The sequence below is a fragment of the Epinephelus fuscoguttatus genome, linkage group LG7 (assembly GCF_011397635.1).
Source record: "Epinephelus fuscoguttatus linkage group LG7, E.fuscoguttatus.final_Chr_v1".
NCBI classification, from domain to species: domain Eukaryota; kingdom Metazoa; phylum Chordata; class Actinopteri; order Perciformes; family Serranidae; genus Epinephelus; species Epinephelus fuscoguttatus.
In genome coordinates, this window is record NC_064758.1 from 46,156,013 (window position 1) to 46,179,933 (window position 23,921).

The 23,921-nt window shown below is 44.1% G+C and overlaps 1 protein-coding gene across 1 annotated transcript in view; it reads right to left on the reverse strand.

Moving 5' to 3' along the window:
• The window catches only part of plxna3 (plexin A3), a 177,621-nt gene that overhangs the window by 38,243 nt on the left and 115,457 nt on the right, over window positions 1-23,921 (reverse strand). The window contains exons 8-13 of the mRNA XM_049582441.1: window positions 22,261-22,361; window positions 18,767-18,890; window positions 18,518-18,674; window positions 18,326-18,425; window positions 15,924-16,038; window positions 7,749-7,949 (exon numbers count right to left, since the gene is read on the reverse strand). Coding sequence (XP_049438398.1) covers window positions 7,749-7,949; window positions 15,924-16,038; window positions 18,326-18,425; window positions 18,518-18,674; window positions 18,767-18,890; window positions 22,261-22,361 — 798 coding nt within the window. The remainder of the gene's footprint in view (window positions 1-7,748; window positions 7,950-15,923; window positions 16,039-18,325; window positions 18,426-18,517; window positions 18,675-18,766; window positions 18,891-22,260; window positions 22,362-23,921) is intronic.

Consider the following 23,921-nt stretch of genomic DNA (forward strand, 5'->3'; position numbering starts at 1 on the left):
TTGTTATTCAGGTTAAAGTGGGAAGAAGCAGCGGGTCTGTGGGGCAGCTGAGTGAAGTGGAGCCTGAGGAGGAAGCACCGGTTAGCCCCGGTTTCACTACAGGCAGATTCACTCGCTACAGGGGCGAGGAAATAAAACCTGAACAGCCAATCAGAGTGATCTCTCTCACCGACAAGCTCCGCCGCCGATTCAGCATGCTCAATTGGCCGAAAAGCCGCCGACACCGAAGCGCTGACGGTGCGGGACACACTGCAAAAACTAGGCTGACAGACGCTCACCGACGGCCCGACTTTGGTCGACAGCCGACCGTCAGCTTAAAATAAAAATAATAATAATAATAAATAAATAAATAATAATAATAAAAAACATAAGTCCCTCTCCAGTGCTTTGAGATATTTGACCTGCCTCCCCCTTTCAGCACCCCGCCCCCCCTCCATACATAATGAGTATGCGACAGAGTAGTCTTGTTATAAAGTGATGACATCACAGTCAGTATGGACAGGAGCAGTGTTAGCACACACACTCTTTCAGTGTATATACGTCCCGTCAGCGTCACACTGAGACAGATCTGAAGAACTCGTCCTGAACTTCCTTCAGTAAACTTGAGTGTGTTCATTCGTCTCCGTCTCCGCGGTGTGAACTGTCTCCGCTCTGTGTCTTTATGACGCTGCCTTCATGTGGGACCTGCTGTGCTGTGATGGTGCGATCTGCGTTTGTGTCACTCTGCTTGTTTTTCTGTGTAATTCAGGGGGAAATATTTTCCTCAGCGGGACCATAAAATTAATTTTATTTTCTCTCTCTGTCAGTGTTTCCTGTCTCTGTCTGCTTCGTCTTACCGTCTCCGTCTCCTGCTGAGTCTTAATGTCACAGAGCTGGTGGACACTGTGTGTGTGTGTGTGTGTGTGTGTGTGTGTGTGGACCTGTCGTCCCCATGGCAACCCCTGCCTGGTCGCTAGGCCTGTCACTATGGGGTCAGAGGCGCCTGGCAACAGCAGCAGGAGTGTGTGAGTGTGTGTGTGTCTTTCTTCTCTTTTTATTCAGCTGTAGTTTCTCTAACGTCCTGGACCAACAGCTGAACAGCTCGTCTGTGCTGCACCTTATTATGACACACATTTATGTTGACTGCAGGCAGCGACCTCTGTGGTTGTTTGACGGGAGACAGGAGGAAGTTAGGTGATGTGTGCTCCTCTTACACAGAGATGGCGCTATCCTTTCCTTGTAGTCTTTTGTATTTTTACACAGAACCAAACGATGCTCCAGTGTGTGATTTTATACAGCATGATGACATAGACAGGAGGAAGTTAGGTGATGTGTGCTCCTCTTACACAGAGATGGCGCTATAGAGTCGCTACGAAGTCCTTTCCTTGAGTCTCCTTTGTATTTTTACACAGAACCAAACGATGGCAGCATCATGTCGCTCCAGTGTGTGATTTTATACAGCATGATGACATCACAGAATCAAGAGAGGCGTGACATGTGAAGCCCAGTTCAGACCAAAGATTCACGACAAGACAAAACTGGCCGGTCTGAGCTGGACTCAAGTCGACTGATGGTGTCACCTGACACTCAGCTGGTCAAATGGCCGGCGGCTGGTTTTAAAGCACGTCACCTGTTTCAACAGCCAATCAGCTTGTAGTGAAGTCAGCTGGTCAAGTCAAAATGATGGTGTGTTGGCTTGCTGCAGCAGGCGCTCCGTCCCCACAGAGCCCTCTGTTTTAAGAAGCAACAAATTATATTCAGCCACAAAATAAGTCTGAAAAGCTGCAAATCAGAATGAAGCACAGAGAGTTGTTGACTAGAGATGATACGCCGTCTCATGGTGGTCACTTCCTGTCAGCGTTACAGATCAGAAGCACAGAGAGTCGTTGACTAGAGATGATACGCCGTCTCATGGCGGTCACTTCCTGTCGACGTTACAGATCAGAAGCACAGAGAGTTGTTGACTAGAGATGATACGCCGTCTCATGGCGGTCACTTCCTGTCAGCGTTACAGATCAGAAGCACAGAGAGTTGTTGACTAGAGATGATACGCCGTCTCATGGTCACTTCCTGTCAGCGTTACAGATCAGAAGCACAGAGAGTGCTTGACTAGAGATGATACGCCGCCTCATGGCGGTCACTTCTTGTCGACGTTACAGATCAGAAGCACAGAGAGTCGCTGACAGAGATGATACGCCGTCTCATGGCGGTCACTTCCTGTCTACGTTACAGATCAGAAGCACAGAGAGTCGTTGACTAGAGATGATACGCCGTCTCATGGTGGTCACTTCCTGTCGACGTTACAGATCAGAAGCACAGAGAGTCGTTGACTAGAGACGATACGCCGTCTCATGGCCGTCACTTCCTGTCAGCGTTACAGATCAGAAGCACAGAGAGCTGTTGACTAGAGACGATACGCCGTCTCATGGCCGTCACTTCCTGTCAGCGTTACAGATCAGAAGCACAGAGAGTCGTTGACTAGAGACGATACGCCGTCTCATGGTGGTCACTTCCTGTCAGCGTTACAGATCAGAAGCACAGAGAGCTGTTGACTAGAGACGATACGCCGTCTCATGGCGGTCACTTCCTGTCAGCGTTACAGATCAGAAGCACAGAGAGTCGTTGACTAGAGACGATACGCCGTCTCATGGCGGTCACTTCCTGTCGACGTTACAGATCAGAAGCACAGAGAGTCGTTGACTAGAGATGATACGCCGTCTCACGGCGGTCACTTCCTGTCGACGTTACAGATCAGAAGCACAGAGAGTTGTCGACTAGAGACGATACGCCGTCTCATGGCGGTCACTTCCTGTCGACGTTACAGATCAGAAGCACAGAGAGTCGTTGACTAGAGATGATACGCCGTCTCATGGCGGTCACTTCCTGTCAGCGTTACAGATCAGAAGCACAGAGAGAAGTTGACTAGAGACGATACGCCGTCTCATGGCGGTCACTTCCTGTCAGCGTTACAGATCAGAAGCACAGAGAGTCGTTGACTAGAGATGATACGCCGTCTCATGGCGGTCACTTCCTGTCAGCGTTACAGATCAGAAGCACAGAGAGTCGTTGACTAGAGACGATACGCCGTCTCATGGCGGTCACTTCCTGTCAGCGTTACAGATCAGAAGCACAGAGAGTCGTTGACTAGAGATGATACGCCGTCTCATGGCGGTCACTTCCTGTCGACGTTACAGATCAGAAGCACAGAGAGTCGTTGACTAGAGATGATACGCCGTCTCATGGCGGTCACTTCCTGTCAGCGTTACAGATCAGAAGCACAGAGAGTCGTTGACTAGAGACGATACGCCGTCTCATGGCGGTCACTTCCTGTCAGCGTTACAGATCAGAAGCACAGAGAGTCGTTGACTAGAGATGATGCGCCCTCTCATGGTGGTCACTTCCTGTCAACCAGCAGCTTTTTACAACGTTACAGAACGGAGTGTTGACAGTAGTTGTCTGTTTTAACTCGTCTGGTTGTGAATCTTTGGTCTGAACTGGACTTTAAAGAGGAAACACTTTGTTCAGTCTGATGCAGATTCATAGTGACACATAGTTAATTTATCAAACTCACCATAAGCTGAATCTTTCATCTCTATCATGAGCGCTGGATCACAAACACGTCGCTGTCATTTACACGTGTTAATTGGATGAATCTCAGTAAAAATACGGAGGAAGATTTTCATGTTTTTCAAACTTCCTGTCTGTCACATAAAACCTTCAGAGTCTCTGGAGTTCGTTCTGAGTTTTGTATGTTCACACTCTGTCTGGAATAATTCACAAGACAGAGTTAATTGGGAGTCGCTGCCTTCTTATCAGACTGAAAACACCACAGTCAAACCGTGTGTGTGTCGTCAGGAACGTCACTGTTTTAAACAGTCAAGCGTGAAAGTTGCAAATTAATGTTGTTCCTTTTTTTAATGTGACGATCTGTTCACTGCCTTTCTTCACAGATCGCACCAGTTCAATGTATCTGAAGCCTCTCGGTGTTGGACGAGAGGTCCTCACAGGTCCAACTATTCAAACCAGAGAAAATATAACCAAAGCTGACGTGCATGAATTCTATAAAAATAAAGAAATGAATAAATAAAGCCGAAGAGACTCAAGGACAGTCGGAAGTGATCTGAAATAGAGCCGAGGATAATTAGACTGTGGCGGAGAGAAAACAGCAACACTGGATGATGAAATATTTTTCATCCTATTAATATCTTATTTATTTATTTACAGCTCAACTTGTCGTGTCTCAACAGTGTGGAGGACGGATGGAGGGAACAAGGAGGAAATATTAGGTATGGAAAAGAAAAACAGATACAGACGGGATGATAAGGGAAAAAATGAATATAAAATAGTGAAGAAGAAGAACTGGAGGTGACGACAGACGAGGAGGTAAATTAAAAAGAGAAGAGAAAGAAAACACAAGAGCGTTCACCGTCCTCCGTCTGTTCCCATCAAGCTTTCATCTCTCTGCCTCCAACACGTGAACGCCATCACATGATCATCCAGCTGAGACACAACACGGACAAACAGCGTCTGAAGCTTTTACACGACTGTGAGACAACGTGGCTCAAGTTTCTGTAGATGGCACCAGAACCAGGAGCACGAACACAGGCGTTCACACTCAACATGTTGTCCGATGCACGGTGGTCTAAAACGCCAGGCGGCGTACAAACAAATCAAACAAGTCAACGAGTGATAGTTAGCTGAGAAGTGAGCTGCCAGGCAACAGAGGTAAAAACTGATGTACGGCCAAACACTGAATTTATAAGTCTAATCATCACTGTCACTTCCCTCCAAGTCAAATTATTTTATACCACTTTGTTTCCTCACGAGTCGCCACTTTCTACATGAAACCATTTTTTAGCTTATACAGCGATCTCTGATGTTTCTTCATGTTCACCTCTTCTTTTCACGGAGCGGTGGATTTTTCTTTCCAACAATTTCACATGTTCAGAGCCCAACACTCCAAATAAACCATGAGCATCCATCTGATGTGATTAGGGTACTTCATTCAATGGATGGAGAATCTGAACACAGAAATCACCTGATATTAAAAATGACCATAAACAGTCTTAACAGACCTTTTTTCAACAAAAAATAGGAGATAATGTATTTTTCACAAAGAGGTCACTCATCTCAATGAATAACGTGATACTTTAAAACACACTTCAGATGCATTTAGGGCCTGAGCACCACACTGCAACGACCAGTGTTCATTTTGACAGCTATTTTAGATTTAGTCTTGACATTAAAAAGTTTATTAGTTTTAAACATTTTTATCCTTCATAGTTTTAGTCTGGATTTAGTTGACGTAAATTCCTTACATTTTAGTAAACTTTGAGTCATTTTTATCCTCAATAATTTTACTCAGTGACTCAATAAATTTTAGCTATTTTCATTGAGGAAAAGTCAAAGCGTTTCTGTCAACGAAAATTCAAAAGTTTTAGTCAACTTATAGTCCTGATGTTTCCTATATGTTTTTGCCAGCGAGTGGCGCTAACTGCTAACAGCTGCAACTAACAAACTCTAACAAACAACTAACAAACTCCACAAATCCATTCAGCAGCTCCACCATCCACAGCTGATTATTTACTGCTGAATTACAGCTCACAACTCGCACCAACCCAAACATCCTGGTGCAGACTATTTACTGGAGTTTACAGCCTGTCGCTCATCAGGCATCTGAAGATCATTACAAGCTTTCAACAGTCCACCACCAACATTTTTATCATGTCCCAGCAATGAAAATGAAACTTAGATTTCCTCTAAGTTTTTATTATCAAGATATATATCAAGATATCGTCATCATCTTGATTTCATCATGGAAAAATGGTCGATGAAAATTAACACTTTATCCCCGACCGGACCATAGTGCGCAAATTTCGACAGGGTAATGTTGTCTCAAACCAAACACGGCTGTTGTGCACTCACCGGAAATGAAGACCGCAAATTAGCTAGTTAGCAAACTAGCATTAGCATTTGAGTTATCGTCATTACAGATCATCATCATTACAGACTGCTGAATGAACCCAACAAACACACTGCTGGCTTATACCTGACAACAGTATAGTGGTGCTTAGTGCAAAAACACATGTATTTGTACAATGCAGCGACGTTCACGGTCGCACAGTCCTCGGCCGCTATTTCCAGTTTGAGCAGTGGTCCCTCCCCTTCTGCTACGTAGCCAAGATGGCGACCACTGAGGGCGAGAAGTGTCCATAGTTCCACACTCACCTTCTTGACTGTTTTGAGTGCACCATCCAGGAACTCATAGCGCACTGCATTTTCCATACTTCTCAGTGTGAACGCACTCATGCACTCACAATATTAAGTGTAAGTACAGAAGTACGCGATTTGAGACACAGCACTTGTTTCAGATTAAAAGCTCTCTGGTGTTTCATACACGGTCCAGCCATAAACTGAATTTCTGACGGAGTCCTGTTGAGCTGTGGACAGAGCCAGGTGACCTGTTTCCCCTGCTGCCTGTCTTAATGCTAAGCTAACCTCGTCCTGAACACACAGACATGATGCCACATCTCACCGTCTGAAGGAACCAGTCGTGTTCGTCACACTGTTGTTCTGTCTCAGTTCTGAGTCTCTGACATTTACTGCCTGAATTTCTTTCACTTAATTAACTCGACATTCAATTAAACGGCTTCAGTCTGCAGGAAACAAACACTGTGCTTTTATTTTGAAGACCGAACCGTGTGTGTGTGTGTGTGTGTGTGTGTGTGCTGTTGTACTAAATGGCCAATTTCCTCTGGGAATAGTAACTTAATTAAATACAGACACACACACTGACCATCTGTATGTGTGTGTGTGTGTGTGTGTGTGTGTGTGTGTGTGTGTGTGTGTGTGTTGCTGTCTGCATTTAGTAGTGGTATGTCGGTGCATAATGTGTGTGTGTGTGTGTGTGTGTGTGTGTGTGTGTGTGTGTGTGTGTGTGAGGCGTCTTCGGGGCGGGCTCACCGACAGGAAGACAGATGAAGGACAGGAAATGAGCATGAGCAGACGGACAACAGTTGGTGTGTGTGTGTTTTGAGTATGCAGGACAGTGGATGCTGTGTGTGTGTGTGTGTGTGTGTGTGTGTGTGTGTGTGTCTGCGCGTGTGGTCTCAGTAAAGGACAATAATCAATCTGTAGTGTGTGTGTGTGTGTGTGTGATATTTGAATCCCGGTCAGACACATCAATACTGGCTGTCCACCTGAAGCCTGACCTCTGACTTCTGGGGGTCACCGGGTCAGTGCACACACACACACACACACACACACACACACACACAGAGCCTGAGTGACAGCCACAGAGAGACAGAGGGCGTCGGCGGTGTGGTGATGTCACTGCTAATACTCTACTACAACTGATATGACCGCATCAGGCTGAAGAGGGAGGAGTCGTGGTCAGAATGATGATGTCATCCATTTTTCTATACAATGGAATACAATGTGTGTGTGTGTGTGTGTGTGTGCTGATGCTGCATGTCTGGCAGTCGACAGAGTCACCTTCACTTTCCTCTCAGCTGGAAGTGTGTGTGTGTATGGGGGGGGGGCTGACAGCTGATGGCGAATGATCAGCTGTTGCCGCCATGCAACGCAGTGTTAAAGGAACGCTCTCCTCCCTCTCTCTCTCTCTCACCATCTACAGTACCACAGTACCGTTCCCACCACACACACACTAACACACACACACACATATGGTCAAAACACTGACGGCCCCTCCTCTTCATCAACCTGTGTAATCTGAGCAGCAGTGCATGCTGGGTAGTGTAGATACTCACCGAGGTGTTCTGACACTGGATGCAGGAGGAGTTGAAGCGGACGGCGGGGATACGCTGGACCTTTCCCTGGATGTTGAACACACACTCGTAGTTCTTCTGACCCGACTGAGGCTGGGGGAGGTTACGAGCTCGCAACGTGATTGGACGAACCATCCCGGCCGGGACCAGGATGTCAGAGGTGGGGAGGATCTGAGGACAGCCCTGCAGAGACAGAGGGAGGAGGAGTTAATACACACTCTGATATCCACGTCAGCGTTTACAGTAAATAACAGTTTATTATTATTAAAGTTCAACAGTTTATTTTAACTGATCCACAGTCAGTGATGTGAGAGGCACTCACGTACTCAAATAAAAGTACATTACGTTCTTGTATTATAATAACTGATGCATTAATGTGATCATCACTTTGATGTTGCAGCTGGAGATCATTTTAATGACTTTTTACACTGCTGGGTAGATTCATCTATAATAATACATTTACTATTTATACTATATACATTATACTACAGTGTATTAATAATCTGAATTTACAAAGTGACCTGTAACTTTAAATGTGGTCTGTAAAACGTGGAGTATTTGTTTCCTTGGAGTAGAAGTATAAAGTAGAATAAAATGGAAATATTCAAGTAAATGACCTCAAAATTCAGCGCTTGGATGAACTGGAGCAGAAACATCAGAGCTCACTGCTCTCATTTAATGCAAACATTTTGTCTATCTGCAGTTTGTAATAAGTTAAACATGTAACACATAATGTGGAGATTTGTTTTGTGTTTGAGCCGATGACGTACACGATGGTGTCATCGGCATAAAAACAGATACTACAGTGCTGAATCAGAAACTCAATATCATTCATGTTCAGAGTGAATAATAATGTGGATCATATTAGGGCTGCAACAATTAGTCGATTAATCGTTGACTAATCGACTATTAAAATAATCGATGACTATTTTAGTAGTCGTCTAATCGGTTTGAGTCATTTTTCATAGAAAAGTACTATAAAAGTGCCCAAAATACAGCCCGCATTTTCAAAAAAAAATTGTGTCTGTTGGCCTTATGAGTGAAAAACGAGTTATTGCTACTAACTGGAAGACTACTGATAATATTAATGTAAACCTTGGATACAAACCTTTGAAACACTTCTTAGTTTAGAGCAAGCATCCAATTCTATATACACTTCCTCCTAAAAGACTTGGAATCAAATTAACGTGCAAATTCACAACAATATCACCTGCCCCGACTAAAAAACATTATTTATGGTACTTACATATGAAAAGTATGTGTATGTGTGGGGTCTGTGTTATAGTCATATGTGTGTTTATGTCAAGGATTGTATCAAAGATCTGAATCTAGCGTCCACTCAAGGATACAAGCACAGCTGTATGATATGAACTCTTTTCACCATCTCAAAATGTTGTTATTGATTTTCTTTGTAACTGACCTGACTGTTGATCTACTATTGTGAATTCTTTACCCCCTGAGCATCAAAAAGCAAATAAAATATTAAAAAAAATAAAAAATAAAAGTGCCCAAAACACTCTTATTGCAGCTTCTTACGTTCAAATGTTGGCAGCTTTACGCACTCTCCCATGACGGTGAACTAAAACCCTTTGGCGTGAGTACAAAACAAGACATTAGATGACATCATTTTGGGGTTTGGGAGAGACAGACCAACACATTTTTTGATAAAATGATTAGTCGACTAATCAAAGAAATAATCGACAGATTAGTCGACAATGAAAATAATCGTTAGTTGCAGCCCTAGATCATATCAAGCATGTTTCAGGGATCCTGCTGTCTAGTTTGACAGCAATTAAAGTTTTGAGCAGAGCTTGTGCAATCGTGTCTTTATCATCTTAGACATATTTCTAAAATATCGTAACTTTTTAAGACACACAGACAATTTTACACACTTTCATCTCATCCCACATTTTTCACACTGGCTCCAAGCATGTTAAGAATATATTTTACTTTAAAGAGTTTTTGCGGTCTATCTTTCAGCTACATGTCTGACCTCTGACACGTCCATGTTTACTCTGAGAGGTCGTCTGTCTGTTCGAGAGGCTAAAAACTAAAGGGGTCTGCTGTCAGGGCCCCAAGGCTCTGCAATGATCTGTCTGAGGGAATCAGGTCGGCCGAGTCAGTGATCTCTTTGAGCCCCTTATTAAAACAAGCTTTTATCTGAGAGTCTCTCCTGCTCTAATTTCCTTTGAAATGTCTTTTATTTCCTTGGTTGGTTTTTCTCTGAAAATGTTTTCTTTTGAAACCATTCAATTTTATGACTTGTCTGTTTTATTTTGCTGCCCTATGAAGCCCTTTGTGGAGCACAGGGAGCCTAATATTGATCCATGTGGGACACCTCATCGATCATAGAGAGGCTGATTTATAAGAGCTGTAAGAAAAATCATCAAAATCAATGGAAAGCAGCTGATTTAATGACCTGAGCAATAATGCGCCACCACAAAATACCACCCGGCTCGGCCCAAGCAGCCATAAAAACATCGCTCCAAATTAATCTGCACAGAGTTTCACTGGCCACCTGCTGCTTTCTACTGTTTACTAACCTGTTTTCCTGCCTGTCCGTGACAAAAAAAACAAAAACAAACAAAAAAAAAAACACAGAAGGGTACACAGCTCTGCTCTCCTGGTAATGGGAAAGGAGTCTGTTGCCAATTTTGTGCAGGTCTACAGGTGATTTAAAAACCCACATACACGCTCTAATTTTGTTGGAGGGGTATTTGACTGTTTTTTGATGGGAAGCCAATTAAATGATATAATATGTGCTCGTTACTGATCTGCACTGTTAGCTAACTTGAACCAAACAGTTTCAGCTGCTAACCTCAACAGAGATGTTTAATTAGCTCCTAAACCGAGTGTCCTTTAACATGAAGAGGCCGAAGCTCCTCTGAGGACTCACAGCGACCACACACACACTTTACCAGGGTCCATATGAATTATTGATTACAGTAGCTTTAAATGTGGCACCAGCACAAATTATTAATAACCTTTTTTTCTGTGTTAAAAGACCTGTCAATCAATCTGGGAGTGACATCAGAGACCAATCCTGGGGTCTAAGGATTGGTGGGGGCGGAGCTACAGTTTAGTTTAAATTATTTAATGTTAGCTAAAAGAAAAATAAATCAATAACTGATGATAAGAGACTACATGCAGTTTGTATCAACAGATACCGTTATTGGAAACGTCTTCATGGATTATTGTGGATGTATAATCGATATATCACCCTGTGTGTTCTCGTCACACTGTAACACACACACACACACACACACACGCAGCCGACAGAGGTGTGTGTGTTCAGTAATGGACAGCTGCTGACAGATCCAAGCTTCCTGAGGCTGCTGGAAACACACACACCCACCAACACACACACACACACACACACACAGTCTGACAGTGCCTCTCAGTGGGGTGAAACCTTTATTAACGAGCGTCACCACGGTAATTAATTGCCTTGTGACTGACAGGAAGACCATTAGCTCCACAGGAAGTGGACCAGAGCGCAGCGGACGCCAGCAGCGACTGTGGAGACTGTGTGACAGCGAGACCGTGTGTAAGACAGTGTGTGACAGTGTGTGTGTGTGTTCAGGATAAAAGCCGACTGTGGTTCTGCATTTCTCAGCAAACATTGGACACTGATCCAAACACTGAGCTCACCTGTGACAGACTCTGTCACACCTGAGTGAAACAAGGTGACAGACATTGTTTTAATGTGGCACTGAAGAAGAAAAAGTTGTGAAGTTATAAAAAAAGTTACGTGGACTTCCTGTTTGGTATGACGGAGTAGACACACATTGAGTCTGGCTCCTAAAACTTCTGTTTACTTAATTTTTTAGGACCTTGTAATTCCACTTTTACTTGTAACCAGACGGTGGATGTTTTTTTCTCTTTGGCAACAAATCTCCGAAATACGGCAACAAAGTCAGCCAAGCAAAAAAGAAACTGTTAAAGCAGACCCCCTCGATGGGGCTAATGATAGCAACAAGCTCAGCATAGCAACCATAGCTAACCTCCTAAAAGACAGGCCCTCAACACTCGAAGTAAAGCTAGACCTTGTTCAAACCACAGCGGCAAAGTAAGCTCAGAAAATAACGTCGCTCAAGTCCAACGCCAACTTACAGGAAGAGCGCACATTAGCTCTGGAGACAACGTGTGCTAACTAACGGGGGCAATGCTAAACTGCTAAACACAAGCCCCTTTTACACTGCCAGATTTTCGGTGAATGTTGGGCTGTTTTGCCAGCAAGCTGCAAGCGTTTAGACACACAGAGCCGGATTGGCGAGTTGATCCAAGGTGCCCAATTTTCCAATTAGCGAGCAGCTAGTAGCAAGAGGGAAACACAAACCTGACAGACACCGTAAAGATGAGCAACTGGGGAGACAAGGAATTGCGCGCCCTCCTTGTCCTCGCAAACGAAGAGGCCATTAACCGTCAGATGACGGGGACGGTGAAGAACAGGCCGACTTACGAGAGAATCACTGAAGGACTGACCAGCCGCGGCTTCCCTCCCACGTCACTGTTTACGTCACACGCTGAGCTACACGTTTTGTTACTTGCTCACGCCCCCCATTGCCCCGAAAAAGGCACATTCTGTATAAACAAAAGTAGGTAGGCGGCATTTTGCTGCACTCCCCGATTTTGTTTTTATACTGCCAATGCTGAAAAAAGACTGATTGGGCTTTCCTGCAGATTTGCACAACTCCTGTTTAAAAAGGGCTACAGTGACTGACCGTGAGTCCCGTTAGAGCAACAATATCAGAATCATCGGCCTGCCTGAGTCCACTGAAGGACTCCACCCTTCTACCTTCTTTGTCCTCTTCATCACATGTCCACGTTTGGTCATGGACTTTCCACGTCCACATATGACGTCCAAGGTACCCTGGGTGTGTTGGTTGTTGACGTTCTGGGACGCCGTGTCAACTTCAGCCTGTTACATGCATTGTCTGTTTTCAAAATACACTTCTGTTTTCACAGGAAATGTACAGTTTGATACAGTCTCTTTCAAAATAAAAGCACTACGTCGGTACAACACCACCAACTGATGTTTTTTTCCTTCAACAATGTCACAATGACATCACAATAAGCAAAAACACCGAAGTGGTTTAATTCATGTTCCCACATGAACGTTTCATTATCTTGTGTACTGAGCTGATAGTTTCAGTATTTTAATGTCTTTACTGTTTCTCTCTCAGATTTTTCCTCATGTGTGACGACACACATCAGAGCTGAACTCAACTCCTCGTGTGGTTTTAAGGTTGAGACGTGACAGGGTGACAGTTCCTGTTTCCACACCTGTCTTCATCACCTCTCACGTTCTTCCTCTGCAGTCAGATTTCAAACTAATGTCTCAGCGCTGATCCTGACTCTGCTCCTCTGCTGAGGAATAAATAACTCTGGACTTAATTTAAGGAGCTGCAGTGAGTAAATCAGTCTGCTGCTCTGAGTCGACTCCACAGACGTAATGATGGAGGATTCTGTATTTGTGAACCTCAAACTTCGTCTGAGTGAGTTTAAGTGAACGGTTTATTCTGACGTCGTCCGGCTGCTCTGTGTCTCCTCCTCCTCCGTCTGCTGACAGACTCTTTTTATTTTCAGCTCCAGATGAACAGATAGTCGCAGCAGCTCCTCTTTATCCGTCTCCATCTTTAACTTGTTCTCCGTCTGTGTTTTCACTTCTGTTTCCAACAAACCACAAACAGACTTTTAATCTGAAAAACCCACCCTGCTTCCTCTGCGTCTGTCCAACCTGCGTCTCTTTCTCTCCTCTCACACTCACATCTCTCATCTCTCCCCCTCTGTCTTTAGTCAGACTAATTGCCTGCTAATTAACATTAACTGCTGTGATTGGATGCTTTCATGTCAATTAAGTGGCTATTCATCTTCTATTAACCAATTAGCCAATCAGAGGTTGTTACTGTCACCCTGCAACGACACCGAGCACCAATCACGTCAACGAGACACCCAAACAACGCCATCCCTGCTCGCTGGCTCTGCTAACGAGATAACGAGGCGACAGAGAGACGCTCGTTAGACTGAGAGGTAATCTGTTACTCTGACAGCTGTTACACTACAAACTGTCAGCACTCACATACGGTGTTACCTTTAAAATGGTCCCCAGAAACAAGACACAGCACTTCCTGCTCCAGATTACTGTGGTGGTGGTGTTGTTATTGTTGTTTACTCAGTCATATTGAGGTAGTAACTATTTTAGGATTATTTGAGCAGAACTTTATGGAAATAAATCAGGTTTTATGGCGACATTTTAAACCATAACTTCTCTTTAAAAGCAGCAGCTGTTTTAACGATGATGTTGAGGACCAAACTGAAATATTCTTCACTTCCGTCAGCACAGTGTCACCTGGAATTTGTTTTGCGTTCAACATAGAAACAGCAGAAGTTTTTATTGCAGCAGAAAAAAAAGTTTCTGAACCAGGTTGTTCTGGTTAAATACACTTTTTTCTGTGTGGGATCGGTGGATTGGTGCAGCGCTGCACCGGACTGTGGTGTTGAAAAGAGGAAGCTGAGCAAGAAGGCGAAGCTTTAGTTTGATCCATCTGCGTCCCAACCCTCACCTATGGTCATGAGCTCTGGGTAGTGACTGAAAGAATGAGGTCACAGATACAAGCGTCTGAAATGAGTTTCCTCTGTAGGGTGTCTGGGCTCAGCCTTAGAGATAGGGGGAGGAGTCAGACATCTGGAGGGAGCTCGGAGTAGAGCCGCTGCTCCTTCATGTTGAGGTGGTTCAACATCTGATCAGGATCCTCCTGGTCCAGCTGGTAGGAGGCCCCGGGGCAGACCCAGAACACACTGGAGGGATTATAGATCTCATCTGGTCTGGGAACACCTCGGGGTCCTCCAGGAGGAGCTTCTTTTTTTTGCCAATTCAGCTCCCAGTAAAAACCTCAGGAGAAGTTTCTGCTGGTTGTGACCTGTAATCCTCCCTGATAGACGCCACTAAGGCTCTGTGTCCACCAAAGCTGAAAACGTCAGGCGCTCCTCAGGAAACACCAGCTGGGAGTGTCTGAAAGCACTTTGGAGACGCAGAGTTTCTTCAGCACAAGGTTTCATATCTGTCTCATATTAACATCATCATCATGTGGCCAATCAGCTGAGAGCGTCTGAAACATTTTGAACACGAGAAACGATCAAACTGACGTCACAGTTTTCACATCTGATTCTTGTTTGTTTAATTTTCTGAAAAACGTCATCGAAGCCTCTCAGCAGCTTAAATCACGTCTGTCACAGAGACCTTGAACGCATCAGCAAGGAGGGCTTTAAACTGTGTGTGTGTGTGTGTGTGTGTGTGTGTGTGTGTGTGCGCGCGCCCTTCACTGTTGACCTGAAGCTTTACTGTTGTTTACTGAACCATGTAATGACACAGAGAGGGAGAGCAGCTCTGACCTCCATCACTGCTGCTGTTCTTCACTCTCACACCATCAGTCACAGCACACAAGAAAATATTGATTCACTGCAGCTGAAAATACTATAAATAACTCTGTTCATGTGCACAGAATAAAAGTAAAAATATACTTTTAGAAACAGTATTAATATCATTTTATGAATATCAAAAAATATATTATTAATAATATCTTTTTAATTCTTTAAATAATCCTTGGTCGATTTGATTTTACCTGACTTCAGTTGTAGACAAACAGAAAATAACAAACTGTAATATACTGTAGTATTATTATCATTATAATCAGTTGTAATTCAGTATGTTCATTGTTATCATATTTCAGGTCAGCCGAGGTGTAAAAATATAAAAGTTACCAAAAAAACTTGTTTAACTTCATAAATTTAGTAAAAGAATTAATAATGACATTATTTTAACAACACTGTTTTTTCATGTTGTACATTTTGTGTAGTTTTTCTGTTTAGTGACTGTGTATAAAGATGGATAAATATTTTGTGTGAAACTAAAAGTAGCTCTACTTTACTGAGTTATCTAATATTTAATATTCTTGTTCATGTGGTCACTTCAGCATATTTCAGGTCGATATCAAGTCTACACAATATCAAAGTTATGAAAATAATAATCACTGAGAGCTGCATATAAAACGTCTCGGTGTGAGCGCACTGTGATAACTGAAGATGAACATGTCACCACACCACCGCCCCTCCCCCACCTCCACTCTGTGTGTGTGTGTGTGTGTGTGTATTTACCTCCATGTTGCTGACCCGTCCCTCCTGGAAGGAGCAGTCCTGCAGGTTGTTGGTGCAGACGTGACGATATTTACACCAGTGACACGGAAACATGCTGCTGACACAGGAAGTGCACCTGAGAGAGGAGACAGAGGGAGAAAACATATGTTGTTTTCGTAGAGATAAAGTAAAGTTTTCACGCTGTAACTCATCTCACAGGTTTTATAGACAGGAACAATCTTCACAGACGGAGCAGGACGTCTGAAATAATATCTGACAGAACTCAGTCTTTACTTGATCTGAACACGTCGACCACACTTTGCTCAGCTGGATAAAAACTAACGTCAACAGGTCAAAACCTCACCAACATTACTGTGTTTCACTTTGTTTCCTTCATCTGGGCGAAACACGTCTGACTGAAATCGTACGCAAGTCAAAAAGTGACCGACACACCCCGACACGCAGACTCCACACAGAGGGGCTTCCTCTTCCTGTGAAGTGATGATGCTGATCGCTGCACCACGTGCTGCTCACGAGAATATTTCGTGCACTTTGGAAACAGCTGCGTCTTCATCTGTCTAAATCTGCAGGCTGTGACAGATTAATCCAAATGATGTGGTCAGTCGTGCAGTAACCTGGGAGTTTAATAACGTCCCTGCAGACTGGTCGTCGTGTTCGTTTACATCATCAGAGAGTTTTCTGAGAGAAGTCTGCAGCTCAAACTAACTTCAGCATCCTCACAGGATCGCTCTGCTGCTGTGCTCTATTTCCAGTAGTCAAAAAAATCTCATGTTTAGATGCACACCAACAACACGTCAGTCCGTCTGACTTCCTGTCTGTGTCCCTCAGCTCCGAGCTCATTGGTTCCTACTGCAGATCTTTAAAAACACGGATCAATAGTTTGATCAGTGACTCCTCTGTTTTATCAACAAACTGCAGGAAACAGTGACTCTGCTGGGGACTACTTTCAGCGGCGGATTAATCCACATCTGGTTCTGTGAAGAAGAAACCAGAGAAGAAGATCCGCAGTGTGTGTGTTTGGGATTAAAGCTCATTGTTGTCTCTACCTCTGCTGTGTTAATCCAGCTGATGTGTAATCTGTGTGTGTGACCTCAGCAGGTGAGGATGAGGATGTGTGAACACCTGCGTCACCACCTCATCTGATCCAACAATACACTTCATCGTCTGCACGCCGAGCGCCGAGTCTGGATTTATTCTGATCGCAGCTCAGCGACAAGACACGACCGCCAGAAACCTGAGCAGGTGTTTACAAAGAGACGTGTGTGTGTGTGTGTGTGTTAAGAGATTTCCCAGCAGAGACAGGAAGTGTTGCTGTGTTCTCTGTGTCCACGGCTCAGAGCTGCTGTTACCATGGCAACCAGCGAGCCTGGCGCACGGATTATGTTACCCCTGAAATCTGGGGAGGAAGAGGAGGGGGGAGGAGAGGAAACACAGAAGAAGAAACAAGAGGAGAGGAAACATGAAGAGGGAAAGAAAGACGAGAGGAAAGGAAACAGGAAGAGAACAGAGGAAACACAAGAGAAGAGGAAACCAAAAGAGAGGAAGCTAGGAGAGAAAATAAGAGAGGATAGGAAGGACAGGAGACGAATAAAGATGTGAAGAACAAGAAGGGAGGGGAGGAGAGGCCAGAGGAAACAAGGTGAGGAAACAAGGAGAGAAGCGAAGATGGGGGAACACAAGGAAAAGAAACAAAGAGAGGAGAGGAAACAAGGACAGAGGAGAGGAGATGAGGAAGTGTGAGATTCACAAGTCGAGCACGAAGCAGTTGTAGGAGATGAAATTAGTGGAGATGAAAGAGGAGAGAGGAGAGGAGATGAGGACAGAGGAGAGGAGGACAGAGGAGAGGAGGAGAGAGGAGAGGAGATGAGGACAGAGGAGAGGAGGACAGAGGAGAGGAGATGAGGACAGAGGAGAGGAGGACAGAGGAGAGGAGATGAGGACAGAGGAGATGAGGACAGAGGAGAGGAGGACAGAAGAGAGGAGGACAGAGGAGAGGAGGACAGAGGAGATGAGGACAGAGGAGAGGAGGACAGAGGAGAGGAGGACAGAAGAGAGGAGGAGAGAGGAGATGAGGACAGAGGAGAGGAGATGAGGACAGAGGAGAGAGGAGGAGGACAGAGGAGAGGAGAGGAGATGAGGACAGAGGAGAGGAGAGGAGATGAGGACAGAGGAGATGAGGACAGAGGAGAGGAGAGGAGATGAGGACAGAGGAGAGGAGAGGAGATGAGGACAGAGGAGAGGAGAGGAGATGAGGACAGAGGAGAGGAGAGGAGAGGAGATGAGGACAGAGGAGATGAGGACAGAGGAGAGGAGGAGAGAGGAGATGAGGACAGAGGAGAGGAGAGGAGATGAGGACAGAGGAGAGGAGAGGAGATGAGGACAGAGGAGGTGAGGAGACTCACGAGTTGAGGACGGAGCAGTTGTAGTAGATGAAGTCGGTGGTGATGAACTGGTGTCCGGTCTCTGTGGAGCGCAGACTGAGCTCAACGACTCGTTTCTCTCCTGAAAATCAACATCATGACTTTATTGATCTGATCGACTCACATCATGGCGAAGTGTGTGTGTGTGTGTGTGTGTGTGTGTGTCTCTCTCACCGTAGGAGTGTGTGTGTGTCGGCAGGTCTCTCAGTGACGGTGACATACACATCACCTGGCCTTTAGCCAGCACCTCTCCTGGCGTCTCACTCAGGTCCTCGAACACACAGGACACGCCCCCCGACAGCGCCGGGACGTTCTGCACTCGGATGGTTAACTACAGACAGACAGAGAGTTAAGGTGTGTGATGACATCATCACCTGTCACTGATCCGTCAGTGTGTGTGTGTGTGTGTGTGTGTGTGTGTACCTGTGTTGCCGGCGAGGTGACGGACATGTTGCTCGGGGTAACGGAGATGTCGACACATTGGTCCAGCCGGGTGTTGAAGTGCTGAGGCTCCTCCCACTTGTCACAAGCTTCCTGTCTGGAACACCTGGAGGGGTCAAAGGTCACCAGGGGTCAACACACTGTATACACACACACACGTGTTTACACACATTCATTCATGTTCACAGTAAATGAGCATTATTTTACCAGCGCCTTTATTCTGTGACGTAATCATTTCATTTTTAGGACTTTATGTTTTCTTTAATAATTTTCAAATTATTTATGTAATTACAGATTTTTATTTTTTCACTATTTCCTTTTTATTAATTTTTAACCATTATGAATCTTTTAATTTAGTTATTTTTATTTTATTTCAAATATTATTTGGTTTTATACAAATTTCTTATTTTATTTATTTTTTGTTTATTTATGTGTTTAAAAATTGCTCATTTATTTCATCAATACATATAGTTTTATATTTATTAAAATGTATATATTTTAATTCAATATATGTATCTGTTTTCACATCTTAGGAATAAATTATCTGAATTTAGTTTTGTCATTTTAATGTTTTTAGTTTAAAGCTCTCTGAAGCGGAAGAGGAAGAGTGCGAGCAGGTAACAGGTGTGTCGCAGTGTGAGCAGCTTCATGTTTGTGTCTGCAGACGGCAGCAGCTCCGACATATGTAGCTCCGAACAGAACCAATCAGAGCGCAGTAACGATCTGTTCACTTCTAATTAACAACAGATGGACAGAACAAGAAGGAGAGGGGGAGGAGGAGGAGGAGGAGGAGGAGGAGGAGGAGGAGTTTTTAAACCTTTATTTTGTAATTCTAAATTATTTGCTTAAGTAATGACGTTTTAATTTATCTTTAATCATCTACATTGTGTTTTAAATTAACAAAAATATCTTATTAATTATTTTTTAATTCATTATTTATTTGATAATTTATTTTCACAGTGAATTTAATGAAATTTTAATTTTCTTTTTTATTTAAACGCTCTCTGTGAATCAGATTTTATTTGAGGATGTGCAAAAGATTAAAAGTTTATTTTTCCTCGTCATCATCATCCTCAGTTCTGCTTCTACTGCAGTTTCCTTCACTTCCCACAATGCCTTTCAACGCCCCCTAAAAAAAAGTCTGCACTTGATTTATTTCTTTAATGTCCACACTAAGAAAGAAGCAACTGATTTTTTTCTTTGCAGTAATACAAAAATAAATAAATAATAAAGCAAAGTCTTCCTAACAGACCGCACAGTTATGTTTAAATATAGTGTGAAAGATCCCGGCGTGAGACGGAGGCGTGTTACTGCTCTTTATTAACAAAACTACAGATGATGTTATTCAGTGAATTATCTCCACCCCCCCGGCCGTCCTCCAGCTGACCTCTACCTGCTGATCCAGGATCAGCATCACCTGTTTTATCTCATCATATGACAGATGAATAAAAGACATGAAAACAGATCTGGGACCTTCAGAATAAAACACAAGCTGCAGTTTGGCCACATACATATGAATCCACTGACAGTCCAGGGCTTTTATTTTGAAGGGGATCTAAAGAGGAACTTCCTCCACCTGCCTGGACGCTCAACATCAAACACTCTGTGTGTGTGTGTGTGTGTGTGTGTGTGTGTGTGTGTGTGTGTGTGTGTGTGTGTGAGAACCATTTATGGAAACATTAATGAAGCCTCATGGGAACACACACACACACACACACACACACACACACACTATTTTCTTTGTTTCTTTTTCTCCTTTATTATATTTTCCTACGTCCTCTTCTCTCCTGTCAGTTTTTTCAAATTTCTTTTCTTTTATCCTCCAGTTATGCTCACAGCTGAGCACATATGATGTCATTCAGAGCATGTGTGTTGGCTAAATGTAACCACGTGTGTGTGTGTGTCGGCTAAACGTAACCATGTGTGTGTGTTGGCTAAACGTAACCACGTGTGTGTGTGTGTCGGCTAAACGTAACCATGTGTGTGTGTTGGCTAAACGTAACCACGTGTGTGTGTCGGCTAAACGTAACCACGTGTGTGTGTGTGTGTCGGCTAAACGTAACCACGTGTGTGTGTCGGCTAAACGTAACCACGCGTGTGTGTGTTGGCTAAATGTAACCACGCGTGTGTGTGTTGGCTAAACGTAACCACGTGTGTGTGTTGGCTAAACGTAACCACGTGTGTGTGTTGGCTAAACGTAACCACGTGTGTGTGTGTTGGCTAAACGTAACCACGCGTGTGTGTGTTGGCTAAACGTAACCACGTGTGTGTGTTGGCTAAACGTAACCACGTGTGTGTGTTGGCTAAACGTAACCACGTGTGTGTGTGTTGGCTAAACGTAACCACGTGTGTGTGTGTGTGTGTGTGTGTGTGTTGGCTAAACGTAACCACGTGTGTGTGTGTGTGTGTGTGTGTGTGTGTTGGCTAAACGTAACCACGTGTGTGTGTGTGTGTGTGTGTGTGTGTTGGCTAAACGTAACCACGTGTGTGTGTTGGCTAAACGTAACCACGTGTGTGTTGGCTAAACGTAACCACGTGTGTGTGTGTGTGTGTTGGCTAAACGTAACCACGTGTGTGTGTTGGCTAAACGTAACCACGTGTGTGTTGGCTAAACGTAACCACGTGTGTGTGTGTGTGTTGGCTAAATGTAACCAAAAACCCTCCCATCAGCTCCACTCAGACTTTGGCCCTGTTAACTCATACTGTTGTCCCGCCACAGTTCCCTCAGATATCAGCGATCAGCGTCGTATCACGCCGACGTCAAAGGGCGGCTTTTTTGGTCAGTGTCTGACACTGGAAGTCACCTGACCTGTACTCAACAGCATCAGAGTGAGGCCAGGTTGTCCCAGCAGTGAGTTCAGAGCTCTGAGCCATTTCTCAAGTCAAGTTCTCCCACAGCAAACTGGGAGAAGGTTTTTTGTGGAGCTGCTGTGTGACCTGGTTCAAGTCGACAGAAACTTGAGAAATGTGGACAAACTTCTCTCCTGCATTTCTAATCTTTATATCGTCTCAGTACTTTGAGGCTTCAGCCATGTTTGTTGTGTGCAGTGATAGAACACACAGACTGTCCTGACAATATATTAAACAACACTATAATGTGGTGTGATGTGTAATTACAGCTGATAATCGTCTTTGTGCACATGTGAGTTTGGTGCTTTGAATGTTTTCACAGGACCATAAAGCCTCCACATAACTGATGGGTACTGAAGGAGAACCAATGAAACATGACGTCAGTGAACGTGGTGTCATTATGGTGATAGAAATGATCACTCAGGTTGAGACAACAACAAATGAGCTGCTGTGAATGAGCAGAGAATAACTGTAAATCTGAGGAGACAGAGTCGGTGATTCAGATCCATCCTCGCTCATCTCTTCACCGACACCACAGACGTTTAAATCACGAGGCGACCGGGCGGCTCGGTGGCGAGCTGCCGCCCTGGCTCTGATCTCTGATGACAGGAAGTGAAGGTTCTTACTTGTTGAAGAGGACACACCAGCCACAGTGAGGGTCTCCTGAGCCCAGACAGTCGGAGCAGCTGCCGTACTGCTCGCAGCTCTCCACAGGAAGTCTGGTCACCTGAAAAACACGTTTCAGACACGATGGTTCAGATTTACAACCACAGCAGAGTCAGACAGGTCGCACAGCTGATTCACCCTCTGACATCATCACATGTACTGCAGAGTTTTAGGAGAGACACTCTGACTTTAACGACGTGGAGACGCAGCCTCTGCCTGAAGGCCTCACGTTGTGTTCACACCTTATGTACTTGCGGGAGTTTGAACGCTACAACATTTTGTGTTGACTCACTTCACGCACACAAGTCGTGACTGCACTGATGAGCTTCCAGCGGTACGTCCTTGGAGGATGCTGATTGGCTGTCATGGCTCAAATCAGTCACTGAAGTTCAGATTTTTCAGCTCTCACAGAGATAAGTGCATGACACAAAATCGCACAACTCACTTCATTAGCACCACTTAATTTGTGTTTGTCCACTGTGCCGCCAGCTGGGACGCCACATCTAATCTCATCTTTACATTGACTTCACATGTTATTCAGTCGCTCCTCATGTGAACACGACACTGTTCTCAATCTGTTCAAACCAACAAAGCACATCTGAAGACGGATCTTTTCACCACTGCTTGAACTGAATATTGATTTTTAAATTCATCTTGATTTATTTATTCTCATCATGTTTTTATCATCTGTTAATAAAATGTTTTGTCTTTTATGTTCATCATGTTGCACTTTATGAAACTGTGCTGTATAAATAAAGTTATTATTAGTACTGGTAGTGTTTTATATTCACGTCTGAGTGAGTTTTGAAAACAAGATAAATATAAAATCCATATTTCCAAACCTTTAACTTTATTATCATTGAGCTTAACACGTTAAATTGACTTGATATTGATTTTTTGATTGTGTGTGTGTGTGTGTGTGTGTGTGCGTGTGTGTGTGTGTGTGTGTGTGTGCGTGTGTGTGTGTGTGTGCGTGTGTGTGTGTGCGTGTGTGTTATCTCAGTGCGGTTTGGTGGTTTTCCGCTGACAGTAACAGCCTGAGGCCTGTGTGTAACACATTAGTCTTGATTTTACAGACAGTTACTCAGTGTGTGTGCGTTTGTGTGTGTGTGCATGTGTGTGTGTGTGTGTGTGTGTGTGTGTGTGTGGTATCTTTTACCCAGAGGTCACTGCAGCAGAGAGACAGTAAACACAGTGAAACACAGTGGACACTCTGTCTGTCTCTGTCTTATTCAGACATTCACACATGAATACATTCATTGTCTCACACACACACACACACACACACACACACACACACACACACACACACACACACAGAGGGAGTCCTGTCTCCTCTCTGACCTCATTATCGGAGCTTTTCTTTAAAGAAACAGTGACGCTGTTTCTCTGCCAGACTTCATTCATAAAACAGCTGATTCTGCAGTTTTCACTCTGACACTGTCTCAAACATTCATTTCTTTTATTCACTGCAGTGATGCATTGTTTAAAATGTGCAGACAAATTCATCTGCAGCTTCACATGTGACTCACATGACAAAGACACACGTAGTTTTTGTAATTTCAGACGTGAAACACATTTGGTTTGGGCTCACTTCACATGTCAGCTGTTCTGTTAATCA